Source organism: Rhinolophus ferrumequinum, chromosome 10 (genome assembly GCF_004115265.2).
Source record: "Rhinolophus ferrumequinum isolate MPI-CBG mRhiFer1 chromosome 10, mRhiFer1_v1.p, whole genome shotgun sequence".
NCBI classification, from domain to species: Eukaryota; Metazoa; Chordata; class Mammalia; order Chiroptera; family Rhinolophidae; genus Rhinolophus; species Rhinolophus ferrumequinum.
In genome coordinates, this window is record NC_046293.1 from 82,551,980 (window position 1) to 82,575,045 (window position 23,066).

The following is a 23,066-nucleotide window of genomic DNA, read 5'->3' on the forward strand; positions in this document are numbered from 1 at the left end:
ACAAATATAAAGTCAGAATGTAAGCTTGCGTTTATCAATCATAAAGTTATTGTACTTCAATGGAAGTCTCTTCAAACAAGCCAAATCCTAATAAATATACAACCATGGCATTTTACTCTCAATGTTATAACATAAAATATAATTATTTATGATTTCTATTTAGTTGAAAATAGTTTATTTGAAAATATCAACTATATAGCTTCATAATGACCTTGAATTATTCATCTTTTTTTTCTGATGATAATTAAAGCAAACTTTCAAATAGTTAAATAAGAAAAAAATAACTGATTAACGAGGCATATTTCATGTTCAGCTATCATTTTCAGTACCAACATTTTACAGCATAAAAATTTTAGGAAAGTCTAAAGAAAAGAAGAACATTGGTGCTGTCATCCATACTTAGGTTTGCAAAATCATTTTTGTTGATCTTTTTAATTCTGTTAAAGCGGGAGTAGAAATAAGCCACGTTCTTGGGCAGCGGAGGAATAGCATCAAGTTCATGGTCGTCACAGTATACAGTGGTACTTATACAAGTACACAGGAGGCAGGTTGGAAAATCTGAAAGATAGAGGCAAATAATTATAAGCAATAAAAGCATTGTCTAATAAATAACGTGATTAGCAATGTCTGTTAAACAAGATTAGAGTTTCAGACAGATCATCCTAGTCTATTTCATATTTTCTCATAGAGTTTTCTGTAAATTAGTCAAATATGCCAATTAAAGATGCCCCAATAATTAGTATATTCTTTGTAATGTTTTAAAAGTTTATTTTAAATCACTGAGTTAATACCGCACAGTTGTTGCTTTTATACCTATTAGAAATTCTATCGTCAAATGTAAATATTAAGATCCTGGTTTTTGTAAATGTAACACATCACATATTATGTTTTTATTATACCTTTGGTTCAATATTTAAATACCCCACTGAAGCAAAATCTATCTCAAGAAAAATATAGGGTAACAATCATTAACATTAATTCACTCAGTATGTATTTACTGAATCCTTTCTCCGTAAATGGCACCACGCTAGCTGGTGAAACAGTGGTGGGCACAGAGAGACAGAGTTCTATTTTATGATCTGTTAAATAAGATAAATGTTAATCACACAAATAAATAAAATGATGATTGTGGTAAATGTCATGAAATACCATATAGGCATAAAACAAGGACATTTGATTCAATCTGAGTGTCCTGGTTTTCTGAGGAAGTGATAATGGAGTTGAGACAGGGAAGGAGTTGACTACATTGGTGGGAGGAAAGCAGATTCAGGCAGAGAAGCAGCATGTGCTGAGCTTCTTCACTTTGGAGAGACTGAAAGATGGTCCATGTAGCTAGAGCAGAGAGAACGGGAATGTACAGGACATAACATGCACACCCTTTTAAGCTGTGTTACATACAGGTTTTGTTCCTTATCCAAAGGATGGGCAGGGGTATAATGTGATTGAATTTGCGTGGGAAGATATCACTCAGCTTGAAGGGGAGGTAGGAGACTGAGGGAGGCCAGTGGGCAGAGTGGAGATGAGTTCTCTGGAGATGATGGTTGCTAAGGTAATGGTGATAGAAAAGGCAATAGATCCAAAAGATACAGGTTAAGTTAGATTATATCTCAACATATTAATCTAATTTTTGCCATCTATTACACACACACACACACACACACACACACACACACACACACAGCCCTATCCCTCCTTACTCTCTGCTTAGTGGTCATGCAGAAGACAATAAGCTTCTAAGGGAGACAGAGAAGCAATGACCAAAGAAAAGGAGGAAATACGATGGGGCAATATTATGGAGCCCACTCCTTCTGTTCTTGCAGATCTTAACTCAATTATCACTTCCTCAGAGAACCATGACTCTCAGACTGGAGAAAGAGTTTGAAAGGAAAGAAAATGGAAAACAATCTAAAGCTGCTGAGACATCAGGTAAGTTCAGGACTGAAAAATATCTCCTGGATAAGTTATTGTGGTGGTTATAGGAGACTTCAGTAAGAGCTGTGGAGTGGTGAGGTGGGAAGCCAGATTACAGTCAATTAAGGAAAACGTTGGAGGTGAGGAAATAGTTACAGCAAACATAGACAATGCTTTTGAGATACTTGACTGTGAAGGAAGAAAGAGACAGTTGTAACTCTAAGAAGATGTATTTGTGGTGTGTATAATGAGGGATATTGATTAATGTGGGAGAGGTTTGCAGAAAAGGATCCAAAGGAGGAAAGGTTGAAGATAAAAAGGATCCTGAGAAGACAGCAGGAAATGAAGCTCAAAGTCCAGTGGGAAGAATGCACGTCCCCCATGTGGAAGGACAGACAGTTCCTCTGTTGCACTAGGAGGGGAGGGAGAGACGGTCAATGGATGCAGAACTAGGTAAATTATATGTCTGAAACAGACAAAAGAGCGACCAACTGGAAGTTTGCATTTTCCTGTGAAGCAGGAGGCTAAGCTCTCTGAAGAGCTTGAGGAGTAAAGGGAGGAGGAGAAGAAGAGTTTTGAGAAGTGAGATGAGTGGAGAAAGTGAAATAAGCTATGAGAATTATAGAAGAAGAAAGTGATGAAAGCACATTCTCGGGATAGCTAAAGTGACCAGTTCATCACTGCTGAGCTGAGGCTTTCGGGCTGTAGCATTGCAAGTCCCCTGTCTCAGGAGCCCTTCACACTCAGGCAAACCGAGACACTTGGTTACCTCAGTTGAAAGATCCGTTTGTGGTTTGTGATCAAGAGCTAGTAATGCACTGACTATGGTCTTACTGCTAACATTAAAGAAGAAAATCAGTAACAACTTCAGGAATCAAAACTAGTTCAGGAATGGAAATCTAGGAAAAAATTTAAGAGGGAGGGAACTGTAAAATATTTAATATTTATTACTTTCTCCAGTCACTATAAATTAACATTTGTCATTTATCATAAAATTTTTAAAAAGTAAGGTATTTGATTCTTCTATATATTCATGGCTGTGTTAATTTAGCAATAATTGCTTAGGTTAATTATATATATTCACGCTGGTTATAATTTAATTCTAGTTATTCCACTTAAAAACTCAAGCCTACTTCATATGACTTCAGAATATTATTTTTAGAAATTTGTATTAATTGCAAAAATGCATTTGGCTTTTTAATGTTCTAAATATTTCTAAACTATTTAACCGATCAATTTATAAGATTGCACTATAATTTTAAAGTTTAGAATTTCTAGTGATGCTTCTTCTCTGGAAATTAAAATGTGAATTAAAATTTAATTTTATTACTCACACTCAGACTACTTTAGAGACAAAATTTTTTGAAACGTCATAGATTTTTTTAAATATTATTTCACAACTGACATTATTGAGCCATAATTTTGACTAAATCTTTTAAAAATATTGTTCATTCTGCATTTCTGTTGTTTCTGGCTCAGTTAAAAGGCCCAAATTCAGGCAATGATGCCAGAACAGTCAACTTTTGAAGGTTCTGGAATTACTTAAAAGTAAGTAATGTTCCTGGGATATTCAACTTCCCTATTTTGAGGACTTTCTGCTGGATACTTACATTTCCTTGTCATTGTGTGCATTCCCTGGTTCTGTTTGTAGAATATTCTACTACTCCATAGTTAGCTATGTGTGAAAATTATGACGTATTCATTAGAGACTTAGGACGTAGTGGTCTCTGTTTGCACCCCAGCACCACAATGTACCACCTCCAGGATCTTGGACAACTTTATAGTATGTTGGGTTTTAGTTTTCCTATTTATAGAGCGGAGATAACAACGCTGAGTACATAGTGTTGTTGTGACTCTTCAAAGAGTGAATGTACATAAAACAATTTAGTGGTTGGCATATAGGTGGCATTTCACACACACACACACACACACACACACACAAACAACTTTTTACGTAAATAATTGGTGAACAGTTAAAAACTCAGAATCAGAGAGTTGTTGGGTGGTTACCTGGGGCTGGCGAGAGGGGGTAAATCAACAGTTATTGTTCAACAGGTACAAAGTTTTGGTTATGCAAAAATGGGTCAGGTCTAGGGCTCTGCTGTACAACATTGTGTTTATAGTTAACAGCACTGTATTGAACCCTGAAAAATTTATTGAAAGTGACAGAAAATATAAACTTTTATCAAAAATAGAATAATGAGAATAAATAACACTTATTATGCTTACTATGGGTCAAGCATTAAATTCATTCATTTAATCCTTACAAATCTGTATGAGGTAAGATCTATTATTAATTATCCCATTTTTTTAGATGAGGAAATTAAGGCAATAAAAATATCTAGTGTTTTGGTCAAGACTGTATATCCAGCAGGTCACAGCGTCAGATCTGAATGCTCTCTTCTCTCTTGTGTTCTCTTACTATATTCTGTACAATCTTTTCTCATATTACCTGTAACCCATTATGACCTCGAATTTTGTTCACATGTTTGTCTTCCTATATTAGATAGGAATATTCATGAGAAGAGTAGTCATTTTAAGAAAAGTTTTGTATCTCCAGAATTTAGAATACGGATACTTACTTAATGCTAACTAAACCTTTGCAGTGGGAACCCTACTCAGTTTTTCTAACCCACCTCACCATGCCATTCTCCATGTGTGTTTGTGCGTATGTGTGTGTAAATATTTGAGTGTAAATCCACTTGAATACCCTCAAGGCTGACACTGATACATTCTAACAAAAAATATAGGCAAATCACAGAATCACAGTTAGCACCAGGAATTTCTTCTCATTAACTAGAATGCTTTGGTTTAGGTCACCTTCAGGTCATACAAGATGGAGTCCAATGCAATGGAACACTTTCCTCTCTTTTCCTCTCCCTACTGCTTCCTAGGACTGAGAAAAAGCCTGCTTTCCAATACATATACAGACAAGAATCAGAACAAGCTCCCTTCAAACCCAAGCTACTAGTGTGTGAAACTAGTAGCTACAAGTTCTGACCTTTTGAGCTGGTTTCCTCCGTAACAATGGAAAGATTAGTAATAACACTTTTACAGAGAAGTTGTAATGGTCAAATGAGATAATGTGAAGTGCTAAGCCTTATAGCCCACAGATATTATGTGCCCAATCAATGCAAAATATTATTAGTACGCTTACCACAACCATCACCATCATCATCATCATCAATCACCTTGTCAACTTGAACTGCTGTGGCCTGATCTCTCAGACATAAGTAGATTCTGATTTTGTGAATAGTGTATTCTTTGTTCTAGAAATGCATTCCACCGGAAAAGTTTTGCATAATCATGTCAGACCAATATTCCCAATCTTTGGTTATGTGAAAATTTCCATCATGCTGGAGCTGAATTATCGAAACTACATTATACTTGACTACAAAATACATGTGTATCTCCTGCTTCAACCTAGCCAAGTGCAAAGCTTTCTCCTTGGGTCATGTGGGTTCCCCGTGGAGGTGGAGCTTGTTAGTTTTGAGGGATGACCAAGTGGACTTAATTACAGTTCAGCTTTGATGGACCTGACCTTCATTGGTGTTTGGACCCAGAACCCCAGTGAATTCGGGCTCCTGTGGAGAAGAGCCATCGATCAGCCTGGGTGTAGACTCCTCCTCCTCCTCTTCTGCAGCCTCCTCGGGCTGGGGGGGCGGGGTGAGAAGCTCTCTGTTCCCTGAAGGCATCACTGTCGCTATTTCAATCTGAAAAAGAAGCAGAATTTTATCAGGCCACCTCCTCAATCGCTTTGTGTGCCCGTGACACGAATATAAGATTTATCCACCTTTGCCACAAGAGGTCGCTCGTGTTCTGAAGTTCAACACAGCGTGACTGGTCGGCTTCCCTGGGAGAGCACATGAGGTTCCAGTTACTGCTAACGTTGTTCTTAATTAGTTTGGATTCTCAAATCTTAGTAATAGTTTCCAATGCCCACCCCCCTTTTTTGGTCTTCTCGCTCTTTTAAACATCTTTATATGTTTGTTCATTTCATAGGCTTAAAAAAAACCTCATTGTTTTCTAAATACATAGCATTACGAGAATGCATCATTGTTGTGAAAGGTTCAAATTAACTCAGAAGTGTGAAAAGTGAAATTCAAAAGTCCCCTTCACCCTGCAGCCCTAATTCTAGATAATAACTAGTAAAAAATTGATGTACATGTTCCAATCCTTTTTAATCCTTGGTGTCTTAGATTCAAACATTCTGTTCCTTTATAACTTATATTTCCCCCAATTGTATTTTACTAAAAAGTATCATTTCTACTAAAATAAAATATATGGGGACATAAAAACTACATGATTTGATTATGATATGCCATTTCTCATATATTTTCAATATTATTTTGAATAACAAAGTAGTACCAACAATATCTGGGTATGTTAACATTGACCTTTTTGAGAGCTTTGACAATAGGAGACATTTATAAAATTTAAAAAAACGCTCAAATAATTTTTCAGGGATTATATTTTAGATTACATTTGCTTTCCTCTTCTTACTTGCATAGTTTAAGTAATGAGTTATTGCTTCTAAGACCACTGTTTGCATTTAAAATAATCCCTTACTCTCAGCTCCCTTCCCTTGTCTCAGTGTCTATCCCTTTGTATTACTTGATAAACATCTACCTGCCTGATGACCTTGTGACATCATGAAATCTGCTCAAGACAATTGGTTGACAACATGCAAGACCCACCCATTGGGGCCTAGTTTTCTTGTAGCATCTTCAGAAATCTCAAATTCCCCCTTTATCATCCTGATAATGGCCTTTCGATCCTTTTCACCTTTCTTCTTTATTTGCTTTCATTAAACAAGCAAAAAAACCACACAAATGACTTTCTAACATTTAATATCAAAATGATATGCAAGCTATTATTTTCATGTGTAAAATAATTAGGCCAGATATTTCTGGATATTTCAGATACATGTTTTAGATAACCATAACATTTTAAAGATACATATTATTTAACATCACTTAAATTTGAATACATTGCTTCACCAATGAAAATTATCCTTAAAAACAAAACAAAACAAAACCCTAAACTTTCTTTTGTCAGTTCACAGTTCTGAATTGTGTCTCCTTCCATTCTTCTGTAGAGTCTTCTCTTTCAGGCCTTCCTACACTGTATTGTATTGGTTCTATCCCTTTCTGCCTATCCAAGCCTGGTAGACTCTCTCAGTCATGCCATATATTTTTGTACCTCAAGGCTGTAGCATAATAGATGATCAACAAGTACTTATTGATTGTAATACAGACACTTTGCTTGTCCAAAATATATCTAATTCACAGCTCTATGCTTCATTTTAGAGATTTTTCTGAGAAGGATCAATGAATGTGTTAATGCTTACTGTAACACATTGAAAACATGAAATCAAACCAAAAGTAAATTATACTGTATTTGGTGCATTAGGAAGCCATACATGAAGATATCATGGCCAGAAATCTCCACTTGAGAAGAATGGGCACACTTCCTTAAACAGACATATGGTTTCCATCTGCAGGGTCAGAATGAGGCAGATTCAGAAAGAATGGATTTGCAGAGAGACCAAAAGGAGGCTCCAGAAAGAGCGGAAATTGAGACAGATGTTTCATGGAATGAAGGCAGCTTAAAGGGAGAAACACATTCCAGACACGTTGCCTTGAATCTTTAGCTTTAAAGGAAATATGTTTGCCCATATTTTTTGAACATAATTGTTTTTCCACTGATTTGATGTGAAGCTGTAAGATCTCACTTGTCATCCAATATAATGAGGCAGAACAGCTTTTGTGTTTATCAGAAACTGTTTTGTTCATGCTTACTTATTATTAAAATGGGAATGTTAAACGACTTTTAAGACCAAGGAAAAGGAATGCCTTTCAGTGCAGTAGACTTGCAGAATTGTAACCTCAAAGGACTGCCTGGAGAGCCTTTTGCATTGTAGACGCATTTATTCTCACTAGTGAATAGAAGTGAGTTAGGCTCCTGTCTTTTTTCCTCTCTTACCAATTTTCATACTGTGATATGAAGTTGTGAGGCAATGCATGCAAAGAAATGAGGCCAGGGAAACATGAACAGCTGGCTTTCTGTGTGGAAGACTTTTGTGCCTATGCTGCAGAAACCAAAATTTGGGAATAAACACTAATGGCCAGAAAACATGGCTGCTCTTTTTTCTCAAGCTACAATTGGTAACACAAATATGCAAATATATAACTGAGCCTCTGATATAAATATCCATCTTTTTTCCCCATTTTTTTCACCTCTTTATTTTACTCTGACTTGCTTCCTACTGAATTGACTTTTAAATTTGATCATTGTAGTTCCTTAACGTTTAAAAACACAGTACGAAGGGTTACTCCTACATAAGACCTTAAGCTTAGTCATTACAGTACTTGCATATGTTCTTGACCTACTACTAGCAGGGTACGTGTTTGAGTTGATTGGTTTGTGGTAAGTTGTCAGTTTCTATTCTCATGTTTACCTGGTCTTAAAACTGTAGATAATTTTTGTCATGGTAAACTGTGCTTAGGTGTGCATTCCATGTCTATGAAAGGGTCTGTATATACCAGAGATGACAGATGCTTAGCCCACATAGACTGGCCTGGGTAGGATGAGATCCCACCTCTCAGTGAGGTCCATGTGAGCCTGGAGAGATAATAGTGCCAAGAAAAGAGTCCTTCGGCCTGCCTCAGTCTGCACACTGACTCCATGTAAGTAAGCCAGTACCTCAATAGAGTCTCAGGGTAAAGGGGGCTGAAGTGACCCTGAAGTGTCTCAGAGTTTCTCTTCCTGGAGAAATAAGGACTCTCAGTAGAAAATATTTCAGTTACATACCTTGTACCAGATTAAGTGTACTGAGACGTTTACCATTAATATTTATATTGTTATTAATACTACTGCAAAAGATTTGAGACTCATTCTCCCATAATTGGCAGAGTTATCCATAGAAAAATCTTTCTGTACAGGTACTCAGCACCATTTTAAGTGACAATCACATTTGGTTAAAAATAATTTTAACCAAAAATAATTTTAACCAAATCCATTTGCCCTTTAGCAAAACGCACATGTAAACGATCTATATAGCCTTATTGCTAACATTAAGTCTACTTAATTTGTCTTAATTTCAGGATAAAAACATGGAAAAATAGTGTGTTCAGAAACAGCAGTCACAGTCACAACCTTCCTGATTGCCCCGTGCACCACTGAACCCGTTCCACACCAGATTCTCATCAAGCATGCTGATCCCTCTTGTTTAGAATGGTCACAAACCATTTGCTCCTGTTAAGCATTGTGTGTGAACTAATGAAACTTAATATGTTTTCTTTCTTGATATATGTATTTTAAATCTCAGCACTCAATCTGCAGCTAAGTTTCCAATGAGAAACTTCATGACAATGTAATAAATGTGTGATGGAAAGAATGCTATGAAAGAAAAATTCAGGTTACTCAGGTTTGATTACTACCTTCATGAAGGAATGAAAAGATCATTGAATGAGTGAATTTGTAAATGATGAGAGGTTTGGCACACTTTATAATTATTGAATCAACCAAGTCTATTCCAAGCATTACACTTAAGTTATGATCAAATGTTCATTTAACCCGTCAATATGATTTTCTAAACATCGCCAGTACCATTATTTTCCCTGTCTGTCTACTACCATTGCCATAATCTAAGTTACTACCCTCTCTTGCCTGAAATACAAGAGTCTACTTACAGGAAGTTTGGATCCCCTGCACTATGTATATGTGTGTGTGTGTATATATATATATATATATATATATATATATATATATATATATTCACCCTTCAGTGAGAATAAACTATTGAAAAGACAAAACTCATCCTGTTTAAAATATTTTAATGGTTTTGTATTGTCCTTAATAACCACAAGGACAATGGCCTTGCAGAAGCTCTGTAACGTATTAGTTAAGAGGAAGGATTCAGAGTGGATGATTTGACTCTAGCCTAGCTGTGAGGTCTTGGGCAAGTTACTTTACCTCCTTGAAACCCAGTTTCTCTATTTGTAAAATCCTGATATAAATAGTATAGCTGGGTTAGGATAAAAATGTTAATACACATAAAATACTTGGAATAATGTCATACTTATAGTAAGTGCCATGGAAATGTTTGCTATTATTTTTAGAATACATTCAAAACTCTCTTACTTCTAGGGTCTTCATGGTTTGGCCCTTCTAGGGTCCCCTTCCTCAATCTCATACCAATTGTGCTCTTTTGCTGCACTGGTCATCTTTAGTTCCTTATGTGCTCCATGCTCCTTTTTGTATAGGACATTTGCACTTGCTGGTCATTCTGCTTGAAGCTCTCTCCACTCCCCATCTTTTTTAAAAAATGTTTATGTTATTTTATTTTTTAACAGCTTTACTAAAGGTATAATTGATATACAAAGAACTGCACTATTTAATATGTACATATAATTTGACAAGTTTGAACATACACAAACATCTGTGATAAGCCATCACCACAATCAAGGTAATAGACATAGCCGACACCTCCCAAAGTACCTCTGTAATTAACTGTGTATTGAGCCCTTTATCTGGTTGAAGTCTTACTTCTTCAGGGAAATGCCTCGTGATCTGGTATAAACAAACACACTTATTGACTTTCAGAGCATGTGTACTTCTTGTTGGCACATCGACCATTACATTTGTGGTAGATTACTTTTTTTAGTTGTTGCAATTATTTCTTCCTAAGATCCACATCCCTTTGCAATATAATTTTTCAACTACTACAATCAAGAAGTAGAGATTAATTTCGCATTCTTTGAATTTTGAATTTAGACTGGCTTTCTGATGTGTTTTAGTGAACAGAATGTATTGATGTTGCATCAATTTTGACGGTCCTCCAGAAACACTACATGTTTTCACTTGTTCTCTAGGAACCCTGTCCAGTCATTATATGAACAAGTTGGGGTCAGTCTGTTAGAAGCTGAGAGATCATGTGGAGTAGAAGGAAACCATATAAACTAAGCCCAGCGTAGTCCAGTGAGCCCTGAACTAACCCAGCAGCTGGTTGCAGATACCTAAGTGACCCTAGTGCAAACTAGGAGCATAACACAACACAAATTGCTGAACTACAGAATTGTGAACTAAGTAAATGGTATTTTAAGCCACCTAAAATTGGGATTATTTGTTACACAGCAAAAGATAACTGATACAGATTTTTATGTTGTATATGTGAATATTTGACTAATAGATATCTCCCCATGGGGATAAATATAGATCTCATCATTTTTTCACCATTATATTCCCAGCTCCTACCCCAGTATGTCTAGCAATTAGTAGGCTGATAAGTATTGTTGAATAAGTACAAGTAAACAATGGGGATTTTAGATACTTTAAGGGGAATTTTGGATATCAGAGTAACAAAATATTTTAACATAGTAAAAGTGCATGGGAGAGCAGGTATGAAACGTCGTTAGTTATGGACCAGACATCTCCACATCTGCCAATAGACCTTCATTATAGTTGTGAACATACTGTGAAAGGAAACTAAATTGGGTATGCTTTGACTTCATTAGGTGAAACTGGTTTTGACCGTACTACTGATCCAAGGATTTGGTTAGGTATAGTCTATATTTGATGGAAAGGTGAGATTATATGCCCAGAGTCAGAGCCATTCCACACAGTTCTGAGAGTCACTATTTATTTGACATTTTATGTGAATGGTGCTCCCTGGATTTATAAAATGTAGTGATTCTGCTAAGTATGTATTAAATAATAAGACATCGGTTAACTAATCCTGACACTGAGGTTCCCCTTATCTTTTTTCCTATCCTCTTTATCTCAGCTACATTTATTGCAATTTTGGCTTAACAAGCTAACTTAGGCAGAGATGGGAAAATTTTTTGTTAATCTTGTCTTTGCTTGTTCTGTACAATTTGGAAAAAAGGACAGACATTATAGTAAATCCCTAAGGAATGAGAAAGCATGTCTACACTGAGATCCTAGTTAACTTATTAATATTCATTGAAAAATAAAGATAAAATTGTTCTTATCAGAATAGGAAAAATGCAGATTTTAATATATAAAATAGTATTAGAAACAGAGTCACAGTGAGGTTCCCACCCCAAGAAATGAAAATTACTTTAGGTTTTTCTCATGATGCAAAATTGGTCTTAAAAATGCAAACTGGGAAGAGACCATTTCTCCCAAGTCCTTGGGAGCAGCTTCTTAAATCTTGACTCATTATTGATGATAACACAGGTAAATAAAGATAAAGTAAAATGAAGAGCATGGTAGCCTATGAAAGTCGAGTTTAGGGAAGAAGAGTTTGGTGTTAAGAACAACACTGTATGTAGGAGAGAGATATTAAATTTGTTAAACATAAACAGTATAGTCACTAAAGTGATCATCTCTGACACAGAGAAAAGAAATTTCACTTGATTTCATCATGACTTAGCTGAAAATAGTCTTCATGGATTGAATACTCACTACCATGTTTCCTGGAAAATAAGAATTAGCCAGACAATCAACTCTAATGAGTCTTTTGGAGCAAAAAGTAACATAAGACCTGGTCGTATTTTACTATAATATAAGACCGGGTATAATATAATATAATACTAGGTCTTATATTAATTTTTTCTCCAAAAGACACATTAGAGCTGATTGTCCAGCTAGGTCTTATTTTCGGGGAAACAGGGTATGTAGGAGAAACTGTTAAGCTCTTTCCATTGATTCCCACGTCATTCTCAGAACAAGCCTATGTAGAAGGTACAATAATGGGGCACATTTGATAGATTTGCAAAATGGAAGATGAGAGGTGGGAGGACTAAATAAATCCCCTGAGGTTACACAACTTCTAAGTTGTTAAGACTAGAATTTGAATCTAATCAGTCTTGCCACAGACTTGCTCAACTTCCTTAATTTTGATGCTGTAGTCAGCCAAATAAAATTCTGCTGAATAATCTAGCTTCTCAGGTACCTTCATTCTGAGAAAAAAGGGCTCTGGGGAGGGAAAGTGAGAATGAGCTTCACTGGGAAATGACTATTCACATTGTAAACGCATAAATGGACTTTCTTGTTCATATTTTAAGCCTTATATAATTTTTCCCTGACATCATTCATCAACCTACAGTCTGATCTGATCATGACTGATTATGTACAACCCTGAAGGCTGAACACTCAGTGCTGAACCGAAAGGCTGAAGACCACACGGAGGTCATGTAGCCTTGTGGGAGCACTTGGCAGTCAATCAAATTTCCCCTGAAATTGACAAGTATCAAAAATATCACATAACATAACATAGGTAGATTGTAAAATTTCAGCAGCATTAATTTTCTCTCACTCTCGTGAGAAATAAGTTTTAGATCAGAATGAAACTTAAGCCTGGTTAAACATGGTGGCTAAGACAATTCCATGCATTCACCAAACTGTTTCGTTTTCCTCCTTGGTATTTATATATTTAGCTAAAATGTATTTTCCACTTTCTTTGAATCTAGATTGGGTCACGTGGCTAGTTCTGGCCAACTGAATGGGAGATACCACATCTGGTCCAAATCAGTGAAGAGCAAATATACTTTCTCCACATTCTTTTCCTTCCCTCAATCTGTCAACAGAAGATACCATAGTGACTTGAAGTCCCAAAGTGAAGATGGTGAGGTTCTAGCATGAAAGAAATTTAGATCTCTGAATAACTACTTCAAGGACAGTAAACCTGCTGCCTGCAGTAGACAGTCCTTTCAGCAAGATATAATTTTTATTGTGTTAAGCTGTTGGGATTTTGGAGTTGTTTGTCACAGCTGCTAATATAATTTGCCCTAATATAGACCTTTCCAACTTTTGTTTTCTTATCCATTTCCTAACTATACTGAGAGAACAATTTTTAATATTTTTATCTGTTGATTTACCTAGTACATATCATTAACATTAGAAAAAAAACAGTTTTTTTTTTCTTTTTTGTCTCTCTTATTCACTCTGATTTCTCTTTTACAAACAATTGTTCTTTGATCTTGTTTCTTTGGTGTAGTATTTCCTGAAATATTATACCACCAAATTTGAATAAATTCACCATATTACAACTTACTTATTTTTACATCTCAGCAATTTATTAACTTGATAAGTCAAAATCAACAAATGTATATAATTAATGAACGTCTTCAGGTCAAATATCAAAATTAGTATGTTTTGGTTTATATCAAAATAGTATAAAATCATAATAGTTAATATTGACTTGCTAGAATTTTATATATGTATTTATGAAAACATTATGTACATCTTTTTTTGTTTTTTTTTTAAAGATCTATCCAGATTATGGTTACTCTTCATAAATTCATAACTCTAAATGGTAATGCTTCTTTGTATTTAATGGAATGTTTAAATGAAAAATTCAGTGCAAAAGAAACAAGCACTCATGATTTGAAGGTTTCATTTAATCATACCCTCTCTAGTCTCTTGTGAGACCTCAGCATTTTTTTGTTGTTGTTCACGTTTATTTTCTCATTTCCTTTGTTGCCAGAAAATGGCAATATTACATCTTTAGCTGTCAGAAAGATTTTTCTCCTTGAGTTTTATCCCAGTTTATTAGGGATTCCATTCATCCTCTTTCCCTTAGGCTCCAAAAACTTAATAGGTTTCCAGTATCTAGTCCTGACAAATGTATCTTCTAGTTCTAATTGAATGTCCCCAAATAATATTGGTAGGGAACTTTGGCAAAGGCTGTAGCAACATTATCTCATAGCAAAGTCAGTTCATGTTCCCTTTCCCCTTATTGCCCTTGTTCCCCCAGTAAGGATGCCAGAAGGACAATTTAGTGTAGGCTGAAATCAGTAATCTCATGAGAATGGGCATAGGGGGAGGGAGTCAATCACAGTAATTGAAAACAAAGAAGTTGGACTGAAAACCAAGAAATCTGAACCTTCCAAGCTCTAGCTCTTTATTTTATAATGGAGTAATTTAGTATTTTTTTAAGTTTCAATCTTTTCCACCCTAACACAAAGCAAATTGTTCCTTCTAACACAGCCTTTATTGAGGCACAAAGTGTAATAAACCATGTCTTTTAATATGTAGAACTTCTCTGCAGAAAAATTGCTGTTCACTTATGATGATGATGATGATGTATGTAAGGTATTTTGAATAGAAAAGCATGTGCTTTTAGTGGATGGCCCATGGAGGACCAACTAATAGCTAATTGCCTTTGAAAGAGGAAATTATTACCTTAAAACTTTTTTCTGTCGTTCATTATCAGTGGTAAAGGCTTGCAAAATTTTGCAAATTTAGGAGCCTGTCTTTATCTCTTAGAGGCAGCATTACTTTACCTGGAACGCTAACCTGAACCCTCTTACTGCCACCGATATAGTCTCTGTAGTTTCTGCAGTTTCACTTGGGAACCGAACTGTAATCAAAAGATTGTTGATGACTATAGAACCAGAGCAAAGAACTCTAGGTAAGTCGGCTCTATAATAGCATAAGGCAAAGGAAGGGCTGTTTTCTAAGGGCCAAAATATCTAAATTTGTTGCCTATCATAAGTCATTTTTGCAGTCATGAGCGTGATGGAAATCATCCTGCCAATAGAAGGCTGCTGAAGGGTAGTTAATTGGCTGTGACCACATTTGACTCTATGATGTTCCTTTTTCTCTCAGTACCAAATATATTGATCCCCTTGAATCTCCATACTGTATATGTTGTAGATTCAATATAATTATAGTAGATGCATTTTTATCTTAAATATCTTAGATTTTATTCTTTCATATTTATGTCTTTAATCAGAGTTCTAATAACTCCAAAGAGAACACACTTATAGAAATAGTTGATCTAGCCTTAACATCTTTTTTAGATGTCTTTTCTTCTTCTCATGTATGTTAAAGAGTGTGGTGAATAGTATATATTGACATGCATGGCATTTACCTCTTTAAAGCCCACATTAAATCTGACAGGAGAAATTGGCATGATGTCACTGCGATTATCCTCTAGGGCCTACTTGTCTGTATCTTGTATCGGGTACACTGACATCACTAGCCAGTAATTGCACAACCTGATGGACGACAACAATACCACGCATGATTCTTGAATTATTTCATCTACCTTAATAAACACAGCGTAAGCCTCTCTGCTCCTAGCAGACTCTAGACGGAGTTTACCGTAACTTGCCCTAGAAGTGTTAGAATGAGAAATTTGTGAAATTAGGAAAGATCTGGTGAAAATTAAGCAGATTAAAGAGGCCTAGGCAGGACAATAACATGTCAAGTCCAGTCCTGAGTTAGAAATTAGTATGATGGCAGAACATATCTGAGGTAGGATTGCTCAACTCAGAAGTAGGAAGATTTCTAAAGCATTCTTGAATAATGTTATTTTGGGCAGATTTATAATTTACAGATTTTTTTTTTTTTAAATCTGACTCTATGGAAGATGCTACAAGACTAACTCTAGAAGACTCTGTTAGAAAGACAAAAGTCCAGACCAGAAAGAGAAGAGAAGGCATTCATTTAGCACATAGTATTAGAGAAGTAAAGGGGCCAAATTAAAAAAACATGTTAAACTGGTTAAACAAAAATAGTAACTAACTCACAGTGAAAGTATAGCAGGGGCAAGTCAAACACCAAATCTGGGTCCCACCCCCAGAGATTTTGATTTCAATAGTCGGGGGTACGGCCTAAGCATTATGATTTTTGAAAACTCTAGAAGTGATTCATATACATGGCCACTCGAGAGGGGAAACTGATTCCGCAGAATAGGATGCAGGAGACAGAAGTGCTAATTAAGTCCTGGAACTTGAAAATATTGAGTAAAATCTTGATGGGAATATAATAGAAGCTCTGCTGTTCACTAGGCCCCCAGGGGTCACAGGCTTCAGAAACAACAGCAGTGTCCTTTCAGGAATCTGGTGAGGTTGGTTCTCCAGCTGAAACAACAACAACAACAACAAAACAAGGGGAAGAGCAGAAACTCTCTGGGAGGTACATTTCCTAAATTCCATAGCAGACGGGTAGGAACCACTGGGGCACGTAGCTTCTGGGCTGGAGAATACCCCTTGCTGACAATTATTGCTCACAAGAGTGTCTCTCACTTGACAGACACAAAGCAGCATCAAGTGCCAGGAACCCAGGGCTATAAAACAATGGAAACTCAAAAGTTTTGAGGATGAAAGGGAAAAACAGAGAGAGAGAGGCTTCAAGTAGACCTGGTGATTGGGCTTGCCACCTAGTGTATTTAAAAACTGCACTAGAAAGCAGGGCTATCTCAAATGTTACTGAGAGTAAAGCTATTCTGTTAGGAGTCATTTCTTAGTGCAGTGCTGCTCATATGATAAGTGCATCAGGATTACCTGGAGGATTTGTTAAATCCCCTGATAACAGGCCCCCTCTAGAGTTTCTGGTTCATTAGGTCTGGAGTGGAACCTGACAATTTGCATTTCAGACAGGCTCCCAGGTGATGAGGATGCCGCCAGTTCAGGTACTAACCACACTTAGAAAACAGCTCCTCCAATAATGGTAAAAACACTGCTATAATTTAACTCCTAGTGGGAAATTTCTCCAAATTGTGTTTGGCCTCAAAGTTTGCAGACGAGAGACAGTGAGCATAAGCTGAACAACACCTGGATGAACCTCTACTAAGATTTCTTTCATCTTCTGACATCTCAGTTACCACCAAGTCTCTTCTGGGGTCTTTGGCAACACTATGTACTGGTTTGGGGAATATTCTTTTGCCTAGGAGAAATATTTTAGGGACGCAGTATTAACTTGGTCTTTAAATTTGATGGGGGTTAGGGTCAGTGTTGTGATAATAATGTGTGTGCAATTAATGCTTCATTTTCTTTAAATATAAAGGCCATGGGAGAGTTGGTAATGAACTAATAACAGTTTATGTGCCTCTGTTGAATCTACATCTGTATCTGTAAGAGTTCACTCAGGTGGCAGTTCCTGACGGGATCCAGCTTGACCCAGGCACTAAGAATCCGTCTAGCTGAGGTGAAGCAGAAGGAATTGGGGATGGGGCATTTTGGAGTGCATGTTCTTTGGACTTTTAAATCACAAGCCAAGCAATTCTGATTTTGTACTCAATCCCTTTAGATTTAAACAAGGTTAGACTTAAATTTGCAGGAGATGTTAATCTGTAGTCTTTTATTTTCCTCAAAAACTTCATAGAAGTAGAGAGGCTACATACAAATTTGTGTTTCTGGAAATTTATTTGAAACAAAATTTTCTGTTTCTGGAATTGTATTACTGGAGTCTATTTACTTAGTATTTGATTCATTGCAGAGCCTCTCATGAGGTCTGTTATTAGATAATGTGGTTTGATATAATTTGAGGTAGAAATAGAACAGATAGTGAAATTTCAATCTCAGGTACAGAGAGGTATTTGAAATAAATTTATTAATGCGCTTGGATCCATTTCAGAACCTACTGGTGTCAACATCTACAGACTGCCAGAGGACATCTAAGACTGGTGGTTGGCATGGGAGGAGGTCTCAGGAAGTTGGAACATGACTGTCCTAAAAATGGGCTGATTTTCTCTCTTGAAGGAGAGAAAATTATGTTCTCTCTTGAAGGAGAGAACTCTATTGAACTTAATAGTTCAGCCTAATGGAGAGGCCACAGTCCTGTGGAGAGGATGCATCCTCTGTTGGCCCCTTTCCTCACCCTTCCAAAGGGAGGAAGAATGACTGGGTAATTGGTGAGTAGAAGGAATGAGGCCTGCGTGGGGGGAATTGCTTCCTTGTCAAGAGCTTGCCTTCTGTTTTGTCCCTCCACACACATACTAAGATTTACTGAATCAGGCACTGTCCTAAGGCCTGTGGTTGACCAATCTTGCCTGCAACTGCTGACTTAGTCTATTTCTGGAGTTTTGTATTAGGAAGTCCATAGGCGCTTCAGACTTAAGTCATACTTTTCAACCTAGATTTTATCAGAAATAAAGGGGATATTTTGAACTCCTTTGTCTGAGTCCCATTTCTGTCTCTCTCAGTTGATTCTGAAATTAAGTAGGTCATAGGAGGAGCATATATGGGTTTCCTTAAAACCTAACACTTATTGCCTAGAAAAACTTGAATTTTATATATTTCCATATGTGTTATAATAAAAATAGTATGCATTTTCATATATGTACCTGGCTCTTGGTTTCATAGTATGTTCCCAACTCTTATTTTTTCTTTGCCTCACTTTTTTAATTTATATTTTAGATAACATAATGTAGTATAACAAATTATAATAAATGATACAAGATGTAATATTGTGGAGAACATAATACAATATACTTGATATATATTTTATAAATTAGTTTTATAAATTATATAATACAATATACTCAGTACTATATATTTTATAAATTATTTTATGAGCTAGTATTACATATAGATATTTTATCTATATTTGTATTTATTTTATATGTTTATAAATCTATTTTTGTACACATTTGTATTCATGTAAGTAGCCTTAAGTACTGTTCGGAAAAGGCATGGATGAATACATGAATAGAATAGTTTATATCTCAGATATGCTGTCAGGTCTGAGACTGATGACAGATTTGGGGACATAATTTCTCAGCATATGTTCATATTTTGTGACTGAACTCATACAAACCTATGTCCCAATAGATAACTACACATCTTGTTTATATTTATTTATTTTTTTACTTCCTCTATTGTGTTGCAACTGTGTTTTTATAAGATGCCTAGACTGGGAGGTTCTGAGGGAAAAGAAGGGACTTAATCTAATTTACCTGCCCCTATTCCTCATTCTCAGAAAAATATTTCTAAGTGGATCTAAAGTGAACCCACGCCCAGTCAGCTAAAATCCCATCACGTCCAACGAAGACTTTTCTGGTCACCAGTGAGTGAGCTTCAGTGGCTATTGATTGAATAAGTTATTTGATACTGAAGCTGAGGTGTATTAAAGATTTGCCATGTGCCAGTCACCACTATTTGATCCTCACTAGGTATCTCATAAATAGGAAGCTGAGGCTCAGAGGGGTTGCATGACTGCCCAAGGCCACACAGTGTGAAGGACCTGGACTCCCACAAAGGGAGTCAGCCTCCAGAGACCATATCACTCAACACTGTGAAAAACTGCCTCCCGAGGGTAAAACAAGTGAATACATGAGCAACACCCAAAGCCAGTGGTTTTTCCCACCATTCTTTGCAGTGTATATGTGTTAATGATTTTAGTGCCCAGGCAAAGTGATTCTGGGAAGCATATGTCCTCACCCACTTATTCTCTTCGTTTAGGATCTCCACTGTGCCAGTAAATTTTTAACCAGTAAGTCCAGGTAATATTTAAATTATGGGCTTGTCTCCCATTTTTATTTAAGTATTTGAAATCCAGAATGTTATTTGGATTTTTATTCCAGCACAGACTCAAGTTTTTACTAAACAAAACAGAATTTTAAATTTATATTTCTCCCAAATTAACCCAGTAGGTGATTATAAATCTTGAAGCTATTCTGTGTTGTTCCATTATGTCAACAGTTTGTTTCCAGATACGTTGATAGGGTCTGAGCTGTTCAGCCTGGGTTACTAAAGAACATTCTTATGGGTTTCACGTACTGGCATGTAGATACGTTAAGTGCAATGGAATTCTGCTCTAAACAGTAGTATTCAAATTGATTTAAGTGATCCATATTAATTATGTAAAAAAAATGTGACCATGAGCACTGGCAATGAGAGCTGTATCTTATTTTCTATTTTATCTTGAAAATGGATGAGGAAGAAAGGGGTTTGGCAAAGATTACTCAATCCCCATATTCCTGACAAAGCAGCTTTCAGTTCAGAAGGATCATCTTACCTCTCTCTCCCTTAAATACTTTGACAGCTAAGAGAGTTGCTTAGATATTGTATTCATTATAATCACTTGAAAATTCTTGTTTTTCTGATTCCTAATAATCAAATTACTTAATTTCACAGAAAAGAAACCTCAGTATTGGACACAGCTAACAAAAGTAAAGATTAAAGAGAAGCAGAAAAATAATGGAGCTTTTTATCGCCAAAGTCTCTCTGGTTTGACATTAAAAGGATCTGGTTTAAATTTTACTCTGAAACTTACTAGCTGAATAACCTTGGGCAAAATTCTGACCCTCAGTTTTTCATAACAATAATAATAGTAATAATAATCATGTCTTACATTACCAATTGATTACATTTAGATAACCTCATTTTAAGATTCTTCTTAAAAATCATTATCTAAAATAGACATTGATTTTTATAAGCAGTCCAAAATTAGTTTGATGCTATTTAAGTAATTTCTGGTGTTACAGGGTATTAACATATATTCTAAAATTATTTTGCCTGGCACCACATTATCATGATGACAAGAGAAAAGAAATCATTGCTTAATTGTTAATTGATACAGCTGTCTTCATTGAGTTCTCGCCCGTCCTTACAGATCCACTAAGTTTAATTTTCATTTCTTTGACAAAGCTTATAGCTTCTTCATCTATAAATGTTATTTTTGAAGCTGAATTTATTTATTTCAATGGAGTTTTCATTATAGGGATGATTTAAAATAATCTAGCTACTTGTTTTACAAAAATTTAAATTTATTAAATTAAATTTAATAATCAATTTAATTTTAAAATCAATGTGCATTATAGTAAAGAAAGCATTTCTCATTCAAGAAATTTCCTATTGATCAATTATTGCCAACATTTTTTATTAGTTATTTTTATTTACTTATGAATGCATACCTTATCTCATTCCAGACAGTATTTGAGGCAGTTTTAAAAGCATGTATGGTAATACTATATGTATATGCTATTATATATGGAAATATAATAAAATAATAAATATATGTATTGAAGTGATTGGCCATTACTTAGATACGTGCTGGAGAATGCCTATCCACAATTATTCTTTGAAGTAGTTAGTTTTAAGCCCTTCTTTCTTATAGTAATTAGATTAACAGCCAGTTGTCTATAAAGGTTGATTGTAGTTCACATTATTTACCCGTAGAAGAATGATTTTTTTTTTTCTCTTTCAGGAGTGCTGGAGCACTTGACATTCAGTTTAACTAAAACCAATATCAAGTTAAAAGGACAATTTGGAAAATGGTAGAAAATGGAGGGAGTATAGTACAATCTTTTATTAATTTGCTGAAAATTATATTGTGATATGAGAAGATAACATCATTATGATTATATACCACTAGTAACTGTGTAATCTGAGTCCAGTTACTTACCTGCTCTTTGTCTCAATACCCACATCTATTCATTGGTAATAACGATATACTTTATAGTTTTGTTGTGAGAAATAAATAAGATAATACATATGATATGCCTGGGACTGATCAGGTACTAGCACATATCGGGTAGGGATATGCCTAGAACAGTACCTGGCACACAACAAGTGTTCAATCAGGTTTAGCTATTAGTCATCAGGAAGCAAAAAGTCTATATTGTAGGCTCACAGCTTATAGTCAGTTCCTACTCATACCATTAAAGTAAAATAAAAGCTCGGTAAAAATTGCAACAATTTTACATCATACCGACAAATGTATCCATTGGGTAAGATAGAGCATTGTGATAGAATTGCTGGGCTAACAGCTGCTCCTTCCACAGGATCCAGCAGGTTCTGGATATTCTAGATCATCAGAAATCATAATCACAGTCTGGAATACTATTACTGCATATAATTTTCAAAACCAGAAATGCTTTTGTGACGTTTCCCCAACACTAGGGAGGTAATGAACTTACTACCACCAGTAGAAATCAATAAAGCCCTATTGAGATTCTAGAGCTGAAGATGGGGGCGGGGGGGGGGGGATTTGGTTCATTGCCCAGATAAATCACTGGACTCACAAATGTAAGCTTTGCGGCAGTAAATTCAAATTTGTGTTCCAGGGGGGAAAAAAAAAGTTTAATTATTACTTATTTTAGTTTTCTATTGCTGCGTGATAAATTCCAGAAACCAAGAAGTTTAAAACTACTATATGCATGTTTTAGCTCTCAGTTTCTATGAGTCAGAAGTCCAGGGCTAGCGTCAGGGTCTCACAAGGCCAAATTAAGGTGATGGTCAGGGCTTTGTCCCATGTGGAGCTCGGGGTTTCTTGTATCTATAGGACAATGGTCCTTCTAAGCTTGCTGGCTGTCCGCTTCTCAGCATCTAGAGATTTCTGCATTTGTTGCTATGTGGAGTGATTTATCTTTGAAGCCAGCAACAATTTCTCTTGCATTGAATTTCTCTCATGCTTCAAATTTTGTCCCCAACCTCAAAACACTGAAGTAAAGGGCT

General features: G+C 35.9%; 1 protein-coding gene across 1 annotated transcript in view; it reads right to left on the reverse strand.

The window, feature by feature from the left end:
- The window catches only part of EPYC (epiphycan), a 37,594-nt gene that overhangs the window by 8,918 nt on the left and 5,610 nt on the right, over positions 1-23,066 (reverse strand). Inside the window, exons 3-4 of the mRNA XM_033117433.1 lie at positions 5,453-5,624; positions 400-558 (exon numbers count right to left, since the gene is read on the reverse strand). Of these exons, the coding sequence (XP_032973324.1) occupies positions 400-558; positions 5,453-5,624 (331 nt within the window). The remainder of the gene's footprint in view (positions 1-399; positions 559-5,452; positions 5,625-23,066) is intronic.